At 45.3% G+C, this 10,151-nt stretch overlaps 1 protein-coding gene across 1 annotated transcript in view; it reads left to right on the plus strand.

Annotated features, from left to right (window-relative positions):
* The window catches only part of NENF (neudesin neurotrophic factor), a 35,732-nt gene extending 31,916 nt beyond the window's left edge, over positions 1 to 3,816 (plus strand). Inside the window, exons 2-3 of the mRNA XM_006888011.1 lie at positions 2,617 to 2,720; positions 3,640 to 3,816. Coding sequence (XP_006888073.1) covers positions 2,617 to 2,720; positions 3,640 to 3,816 — 281 coding nt within the window. The remainder of the gene's footprint in view (positions 1 to 2,616; positions 2,721 to 3,639) is intronic.
* The last annotated feature ends 6,335 nt before the right edge of the window (positions 3,817 to 10,151 follow it).

The raw sequence follows: 10,151 nt of genomic DNA on the forward strand, positions 1-10,151 counted from the left end.
CAAAAAAACCCCAAATAATCAGCATCATAAAACATTTTATAGGATATTTTTCCCTTTTTTTAACATTTTTTTACTGTTGTTCATATGCATTGTGTTTCATGCATATACATTGTGTTTTACACAATCTTTCCTTTATATTGTATTTATTTCATGTACATTGTGAGTTTTTCCTGAATCCTTTTACTAACTATATTCATAAAGGCATGTAAGTCAGCTATTTCATGCTTTATTCCCTATATCTCTCTTATAGATAGCCAATTGCTGATTTATAGGATATTTTAATTATACTTGATGTTTTCCTCATTAGATCTATAAATGACATGAAGGTTATTATTGTAATGGTTCATTTTTTTAATATCAAATACTAGGAAATAGTAATACATTTGCCTTCCTTCAAAATTGTAAAAGACCAAGCTTCCCCACTTTTGTTTTTTAAATTATCTTCTTTACAAAATTTGTATGCCTTGTTTTTCACACTATTCTTCACATTGTGTTTCATACACTCATCCTCATGCATTATGTTTTATAAAATTAATCACTATTAGACCTTGCCCATCATTACCTTGTCTTTTCACCTGGATCCTTCCCATTTCCTTCCCTCTGCCCCCATAAACTGTGCAGCCATTCTACTTATAATTTGAATAGCTTCTCAATAAATAGTTAAGAGAAGGGAAAGGCAACAAATAATCAGGAGTTGATTAGACATTATAATAAATTAATCACATTGATTGGTGGTAGTTTATTTTATGAAGCAGAGTTTATTAATAGTTGTATGAAAAAATCAATATGATTTATAAACCATTCAAATAAAAAAACCAAAAAATGTATTTATTCGTTGGAGAGGGTATTCACAGCAAAACATAAACCAACTCAGCAATTTTCAAATGTACAATTTAGTGACACTAGTGACACTGCCATTCTTCTCCTCCTCCTTTTCTAAATTGTTTCTTCCTTGTTAATGTAAATTCACTGCCCCCCTAAGGCTCCTATCTCATCTTTCAAGTTGTTCATTTGATCTCAAATAGATGTTGTTGTAATGTGCTGTCGAGTTGCTTGCGATTTATAGCGACCCTCTATGTACAACAGCCCTAAACCCTGCTTTGTCCTGTGCCAATCGCACTGTCTCTGATACACGCATCCTGATTACCTCAGTCACTGAATCAATCCACCTCATAGAGGGTCTTCCCCTCCTGCACTGTCCCTCCGCCCTCCCAAGCATGATGTCCCTCTCCAAGGACTGGTCCCTCCTTACAACATGTCCAAAATATGTCAGACGAAGCCTCAGAATCCTTGCCTACAAGGAGCAGCCCGGTTTAACCCTCTCGAGGGAGAATCTGTTTGTTTTCTTAGCAGTCCATGGTACATTCAATACTCTTCTCCAGTACCACAGCTCAAAGGCATCAATTTTCCTTCTATCCTCCCTAGTCATTGTCCAACTCCCTGATGCATAACAAGTGATTGCAAAGACCATGGCCTGTATCAGGTGCACCTTAGTCTCCAGAGAGACACCGTTGCTCCTGAGTACTTTAGAGAGGTCCCTAACAGCAGACTTTCCCATCGCAATACACTTTTTGATTTCCTGACTACTGGTGCCAAGAGTGTTGACTGTGGAGCCAAGCAAACTAAAGCTGTGAAAAATCTCAATCTCTTCACCATCCATCCTGATGCTGCCAATTGGTCCAGTGGTGAGAATCTTTGTCTTCTTAACCTTGAGCCTCAATCCATTTTGAAGGCTGCAGTCCTTGACCCTCTGCAGCAAGCGCTTCAGGTCCTCCTCAGTTACAGCAAGCAGGGTTGTGTCATAACGCGGAATGTTGATGGATCTTCCACCAATCCTGATGCCACATTTCTCATCATAGAACCTAGTCTCTTGGAGATGACCTCAAATAGATAGCTCTTTTAAAAAAAATTTTTTTTATTGTATTATTTTTACGTGTACCGTCAAATCAGATTTGACTGGTACAGGAGGAGATTGCTCCCTTTCTCCAGCAGAGCATCTGGTGGATTTGAACCGCATACCTCTGGGATTGCAGTACAGCATGTTGCCACTAGGCCACCAGAGCTCCCTAAATAGATAGCTCTTAAAATATCATACTGCTAATGGTTGATCTTTTCTATTAGTTAAGCAAACGAAGTATTAAGGAACACTGTTGGCCTTGTACTAAGAAGGGGAGGAGAGGCAGTCGTCTCATTTATGTGATTAACTGCTTCTGAAAACTCGCTGGAGGGTCAGCTGTGTGTTGGTTCTAACTTGATGGCACACAACAGCAATAATGAAGTAATATTCTGCTTTAAGAACTCTTCAGAGTATATTTGGCTCTTCCACACTTGTATTCTTAATAAGAGACTATTTTCATCTTGTGTTTTCTAAAAGCCACCTCTTACCTCAGCATGTGTGAATTACTTTGTATTCTGAGTTAGTGGCATCCAAACGAATGGATAGAATGGGCTAATGCACTTCAGATCCTCATTGCTTTCCTTCCTTTGGAATTTTTTTTTTTTTTATGATTGGCTGAGTATTGGCTTCACTCTGCCCCATCCTCCCTTTCAGTTTGCAGGCTTCTGGCTGTACTGTATGGAGGCCAGCTTTCATCTCTCCCCTTCTCTCCATAACAGAGTTTTATGGGAGAGGAGCCCCCTACAATGCCTTGACTGGGAAAGACTCCACCAGAGGGGTGGCCAAGATGTCCCTCGACCCTGCAGACCTCACTCATGACACGGTGAGCCAAATTAGAAGCCTCTGTCAATAAGCCCCACTCCACTCAGCCCTGGTCTGCTTTACCTCTGGGCCTTAGCCGAGCTTTGCAATTAGCCTGTTTCTGACCCAGTCCACTCAGTGGGTAGCCAACCATTTTTTTTAAAATACAAATTTTGCTATGCCATTCCTACTCAGAAGCCTTCCATGACACACCATTGCCTACAGCATCAACCCCAATCACTTGTGAACTTGTGGTCCAACTTGGTGATCTATACAGTCTGCTACCAACCTGATCCCCTTGCAGCCCCTCCTGCAGCAACAAGGAATGGAGCTGCCCTCCTTTCGGCCCCGTCTCTTGCTGGCTTCTTGATGGCTTGAGACCCATTCTCCAACTCAATGGAGCATTTAGGTTGTCAAAGCAAGTTCTCCCCCTGTGCATGCTCGCGTGCCTGCAAGGGAAAAACAGTATCAGATGAAGCCGTTTCAGGGTCTGACCAGTTCCTGCAAAAGGGCTGTGTGCACTTCAGCTGTGCTCCGCGCCACTAGACAGAACTGAGTCAACTGTTAAAACACAGCATGACAGAGGGAACGAGGAGAAGAGGGTGTCTGAGTTTGAAATGGGAAACATGTACAGAGCAGGAGGGATGAGGAAGGAAGGATGGGCTGGACATGGGCTGCAGCAGAGTACCGCCTCCCGTGGCTGTTTCTCTGAGTGCCTGCAAGACTCCTGTCACCTGACTTGATAGGGTGATTATAGCCCCTCCCGTCCCGTATGAGGCCTGGTTCTTAAAAATTCAATTGCTCATTTCCTGCTTTGCCGAAATATTTTCTTGCTTTTGCATCCAGGATGTGAGGTGGGCAAGATGGGAACGGAGGGAAGCCAGTACTGTCCACAGGGCACTCACCCTTCCACCCTGTATTTCTCCGACTTTCTCCTCTAGACGGGGCTCACGACCAAGGAGCTGGCATCCCTGGATGACATCTTCACGCGGGTGTACAAGGCCAAATACCCCATCATCGGCTACACAGCCCGCAGGATTCTTAATGAGGATGGCAGCCCCAACTTGGACTTCAAGCCTGAAGACCAGCCCCATTTCGACATAAAGGATGAGTTCTGAGTCCCATCTGCAGGCTCAGGGTCTTGGGAGGGTGGGGCAGGGAGGAAGCCAGCAAAATCTTCTTCCTGAAACTTCTGCGTTCCCGAGATTTAAATAAAACAGGTGTTGGACCTGGAACTGTGACTGTCTTTGACTGCCATAGTCAGGTTTTCTCTCCACCTAGTAACCTGCCTGCATACCAGTGAGCTTGGTAGTGATAACTCCCTGCTGGCTGGAAAGGGAGTTCTCCCAAATTTCAACGTGGTAAACGATATGGTCGAATGATGAGTAACTTACTGCTTTATAATTTTTTTGTGTTTTCTAGATTTTCTACTGTGGTTGTGTTTACTGTTGTTGTTGTTGTTATGTGCCATCAAGTCATTTGCGACTCATAGCGACCTTATGCACAACAGCCCTAAACCCTGCTCTATCCTGCGTCAACCACCCTGCCTCTGACACACCCATCCCGATTACCCCAGTCACCGAACCAATCCATCTCATAGAGGGTCTTCCCCTCCTGCGCTGTCCCTCCACGCCCCCAAGCATGATGTCCCTCTCCAAGGACCCGCCCCACCTGGCAACATGTCCAAAGCATGTCAGATGAAGCCCCAGAATCCTTGCCTCCAAGGAGTTGCTTGGTTTAATCCTCTCCAAGATGAATCTGTTTGTTTTCCTGGTAATCCATGGTACATTTAGTACTCTTCTCCAGCACCACAGCTCAAAGGCATCAACTCTCCTTCTGTCCTCCCTAGTCATTGTCCAACTCTCTGATGCATAACAAGCGATTGCAAAGACCATGGCCTGTATCAGGGGCACCCTAGTCTCCAGAGAGACACCGTTGCTCTTGAGTACTTTAGAGAGGTCCCTAACAGCAGACTTTCCCATCGCGATACACTTTTTGATTTCCTGACTGCTGGTGCCAAGAGTGTTGACTGTGGAGCCGAGCAAACTGAAGCTGTGAACAGTCTCAATCCCTTCACCATCCATCCTGATGCTACCAATTGGTTCAGTGGTGAGAATCTTTGTCTTCTTGACATTGAGCCTCAGTCCATACTGAAGGCTGCAGTCCTTGACCCTCTGCAGCAAGTGCATGAGGTCCTCCTCAGTTTCAGCAAGCAGGGTTGTGCCATCTGCATAACGCAGATTATTGATCGATCTTCCACCAATCCTAATGCCACGCTTCTCCTCATAGAGCCCAGCCTCTCGGATAATCTGCTCTGCATACAGGTTGAAAAGGTATGGAGACAGGATGCATCCCTGGTGTACACCCTTCCCAATTTTGAACCATGCAGTGTTACCTTGCTCTGTTCTGATGACTCCCTCTTGGTCCAAGTATAGGTTTCACATTAGCACAATTAAATGTTCTGGGATTCCCATTCTTCTCAGAGTCAGCCACAGTTTGTTATGATCCACACAGTCAAATGCCTTTGCATAATCAATGAAACACAGATAGACATTCTTCTGGTATTCTCTGCTTTCAGCTAAGATCCATCTAACATCAGCAACAACATCCCTAGTACCATGACCCCTTCTAAACCCAGCCTGGACTTCCGACAATTCTCTGCTGATGTGCTGTTCTAGTCGTTTCTGGATAATCTTCAGTAGAATCTTGCTTGCATGTGAAATCAATGACACTGTTCTGTAGTTTCCACACTTAGTTCGGTCACCCTTCTTTGGAATGGGAACTGTACAAAAACCAAAATAAGCTGTCAAAATGTTATTTATGCTTTTCTGTACTTCTCAGGTTTTGTGAAGCCACTCAGTGTTGTGTGTTGGATCTTTGTGATTGAATGCTTTGAAGGCGCACCTCTGCTTTCATTCAGACTTGTCTCCACCTCCTTTATCCTCCTGACTTTTGGAGGAACTAAGGTGGGTAGGACTTGTCTATGGTGACACTCTCCCTCCTTTCTGTTGTACCAAGCAGTTCTTAGGCAGTGGGGCACTGCGAGAGCCCCATTCTTACTTGTTAGTGTACCTCAGGTGAACTCTGGGCTCAAGTCCACCAGACTTGGTGCATAACTTCCAGGGCCAGTATGGAAGGCACTGTTCGAAGTTATCACCATCCTCTTCGCTTTACTCAGGAAGAGACTGCAAATACTGATCTGGGTCATAGACACAGCTGTGATTATGTGTATATGTGTGTGCATTTTGTATAAGGCTGGACCAGACTTCACAGGGCCGGTTCATCCCCTCAGCCCACATGCATACTACACCTGTCCCAGGTGCTACATTGCATGGTGGGGTGCAGCCATGAGTATCCAGCTGGCTTTTTTAGGAAGCTTACTCTGTTGGGGAGGCTACAGAGACAGTTAGAACAACATGGGTTTGGTGCTGTGTTAGCCCATACACGGAACAAGGGAACTTACAGAGGAAGGGCCCAGAGCCTTAGCATCCAGTACAGACATTTAACAGGGGTGACCTGAAAGTCCTGCATCCTGGGAAAGCCCTCACCCCAGGGAGCTCTGTCCCAGAGCTACCTTTAGCTGAAGGACCCAGCCCAGGCACTGCCTCTGAATGAAGAATAAAGAAAGGAAATAAGGAGAAGATAGGGTGATGGGAGGGCAGAAAGGGATTGGGTCCTTAGTCACTCACCGTACAGGTTCAGGTTCAACAGCTCAGGTGGCAACTCAGTGTCCGGCCGATAGCTGGTGGTCAGTGCATTGGAGCTGCTGTGATCTGTGAAGTTCCTCTCCAAAGTTCCTCTTGCTAAGAAGCAGCCCCTCCCACACTCCATCTTCAGGGAATCAGTACTCCCTGCTTAACATTTCTGGAGCCCAGAATGCTGAACCCCCCTCAGTGTTCAGAGCTCTGGGCCTTTGCCCCGTTGCAGATGGCATATTTCTACAACTCCTTTGCCACAGAGGGAAGAGGCTGAAAGAAAGATGGCTAGGCCTGCCTGTTAGAAACATTAAGAAGTCTTTCACACAGGGCCACTGACTAGTGAACATCTCAGAGGGGTGGTGGGCGCTGTGGACGACGGACTGACAGGCTTCTGCTGAAGCAGGGCAGTGGGGCCTGATGAAACACGTAGGTCCCTTGAGCTTATACTTGCCCAACGTGCAGATCTTATTTTGCCCTAGTTCCTGTCTTCTACTCTGCAGATTAGACACTTGTGCTGGAGGTTTCCTTGCCACATCACTGGCTTTTAAGTACTAAAAGTTTGATAAAAGACTCCCTGGCCTCAACATTAAAATCAGAACTGTAGCTGTTGAATTACCCTCAATTCATGGTGATCTTATGTGTATTAGAGTAAAACCATGCATGCTCGATAAAATTCTCAGTGTTGGTTCTTTCAGAAGTGCATGGCCTGGCTTTTCTTCTCACACCTTCTCTGGGTGGATTCCAACCTCCAAATTTTTAGTTACCAGTTGAGCATGTTAACTGTTTGCTCCACGCAGGGACTCCAGCCTCCACATTGCCTTTAAAAGACTGGTTTTCAACCTCAACTTCTAACACACATGGCTCTTAGGGCACCTCCAGCCTCCTGAGAGGTTTCCATAGAGGCTGATGCCTGAACCAGGCTTAGAGCAGAGTCCCAATGGGTGGTGAATGTCCTGATCCATCCCCTCCAAGCTAATTCCCTTGCCATCCAGGAAGAAGTTCCTCCTGCAGCCTCTGTCCACTTGATACCAGGTAGTTACTGCCTGGAGAATTGCCTAATGCTGCATTGTGCCATTCATTCATCTTTTATGCTCTATTTCACAGCCTCTCAGCCTACCAAACACTCATCTCTCAGTTTAGCCAGGTTTTTCTAGCTAACTAGACTAGTAATTAGATAGCTAGACAGAGAGATAGACAGATTAGGGGGCTGGCAAGTCCAAACTCCATAGATCAGGAAAAAAAGCTGCAGGGTCCTACAGGTTTGCATCCCAAGATCTGTAGATCAGGCAATGGAAAGAGTGCAAAGTTGAGAAGGAGTTTGTGCTCCTAAAACACCTATTTATAGTCAGATGGCAGACTAAACTCTTAAGAAACCCTACTTCCAACTAATTGATTGAAAGTAATAACATTAGATTATGCAGAATGATTACATTTTACTGTACTCTGTGACATTATAGAATAGCAGCTAGTCTAGCATTTGACCAAACCACGAGCAGCAATAGCTTAACCAATTTGGCACTTGAAGTTAACTGTCACAGTGCTCAATATGGTTTTATTCCCTGGGGCTTCTCTGCACGGAAACTTTCTGCCAGGCTATTCTGACTGCTCACCAGCGTGCTTGACTTTCAGAAGGCTGGTGGTGTGGTGGCTGTTACACCTGAAAAGTCAGAGGTTTAAACCCCAAAAAAGATTTGCTGTGACTAGGAAGTTGACTCAGTACCATTGAGTTTGGATATTTTGATGTTTAACTCTAGATGATAAGAGACCTGGAGCTAAACAAATGATACATACTCTAAGATTCTGTGGTGGTCAGCTCAAGGACACATGTCATGTTGGCCAAATCTCCCTCCCACCTTCATTCTTTCTATCCTAACCTTGGTTTCATGGATCATACTCCACATATGTGCACCTGCATGTGAACCCTTTGCCTTGGCTCTGTTTCAGGGGAGAACCCAGACTCAAAAGGCAGCTTTGTTTCCTCATATACCAACACAATCCCCTTATACTGAACTCACATTTACTAAGAATATCTTGCATCTGTATTATACTTGTTGTTGTTATGTGCTGTCGAGTCATTTGTGACTCATAGTGACCCTATGTACAACAGCCCTAAACCGTGCTCTATCCTGTGCTAGTCGCATTGCCTCTGACACACCCATCCTGATTACCCCAGTCACTGAATCAATCCACCTCATAGAGGGTCTTCCCCTCCTGCGCTGTCCCTCCACCCTACCCAGCATGATGTCTCTCTCCAAAGACCTGTCTCTCCTTACAACATGTCCAAAGTATGTCAGACGAAGCCCCAGAATCCTTGCCTCCAAGGAGTAGCCTGGTTTAACCCTCTCTAGGATGAATCTATTTGTTTTCTTGGCAGTCCAAGGTACATTCAATACTCTTCTCCAGCACCACAGCTCAAAGGCATCAATTCTCCTTCTATCCTCCCTGGTCATTGTCCAGCTCTCTGATGCATAACAAGTGGTTGCAAAGACCATGGCCTGTATCAGGCGTACCTTAGTCTCCAGAGAGACACCATTGCTCTTGAGTACTTTAGAGAGGTCCCTAACAGCAGACTTTCGCATCGCGATACGCTTTTTGATTTCCTGCTGCTGGTGCCAAGAGTGTTGACTGTGGAGCCGAGCAAACTGAAGCTGTGAACAATCTCAGTCTCTTCGCCAACCATCCTGATGCTACCGATTGGTCCAGTGGAGAGAATCTTTGTCTTCTTGACATTGAGCCTCAGTCCATACTGAAGGCTGCAGTCCTTGACCCTCTGCAGCAAGTGCATGAGGTCCACCTCAGTTTCAGCGAGCAGGGTTGTGTCATCTGCATAACGCAGATTATTGATTGATCTTCCACCAATCCTAATGCCACGCTTCTCCTCATAGAGCCCAGCCTCTCGGATAATCTGCTCTGCATACAGGTTGAAAAGGTATGGAGACAGGATGCATCCCTGGCATACACCCTTCCCAATTTTGAACCATGCAGTGTTTCCCTGCTCTGTTCTGACTACTGCCTCTTGGTCCAAGTATAGGTTTTGCATTAGCACGATCAAGTGTTCTGGGATTCCGAGTCTTCTCAGAGTCAGCCACAGTTTGTTATGATCCACACAGTCAAATGCCTTTGCATAATCAATGAAACACAGATAGACATTCCTCTGGTATTCTCTGCTTTCAGCTAAGATCCATCTAACATCAGCTACAATATCCCTAGTACCACGACCCCTTCTAAACCCAGCCTGGACTTCTGGCAGTTCTCTGCTGATGTACTTGTTCCAGTCGTTTTTGGATAATCTTCAGTAGAATCTTGCTTGCATGTGAAATCAATGATATTGTTCTGTAGTTTCCACACTAATTATTATACTTAGCAGTTTATAAAGGAGCCTTGGTGGTGTAGTCCATAGTGAGTCACGTTGCTAACCCAAAGACTTCACATCAACGGCTGTTCAGATCCATCGCTGGCTCTACAGGAAAAAAAGTCTCCTCCTTTTGCAATGTACAGCTTCAGAAATTTTAGGAGAGTCGGAATTGGCTACGGCAGTGAGTTTGACTAGTAGTTGACAAAGTCCTTTCAGTTGTGGTTGTGTAACATTGTTACTGTTGGTTGCCACGGTCTGCAGGTAAGACAGCAGACAACTGGCTTTGGAGGCTGACAAGTCCGAATGATGCATCTCTCTCTGAGTGTGTGTCTCTGTCTCTGTCTCTCTCTGTCTCTCTCTCTCCCCCTCCCTCTCTCTCACCCCTTTGAGACTTCTCCTA

The sequence above is a fragment of the Elephantulus edwardii genome, unplaced genomic scaffold, assembly GCF_000299155.1.
Source record: "Elephantulus edwardii isolate Elephantulus edwardi_28Jun2011 unplaced genomic scaffold, EleEdw1.0 scaffold00063, whole genome shotgun sequence".
Lineage (NCBI taxonomy): Eukaryota > Metazoa > Chordata > Mammalia > Macroscelidea > Macroscelididae > Elephantulus > Elephantulus edwardii.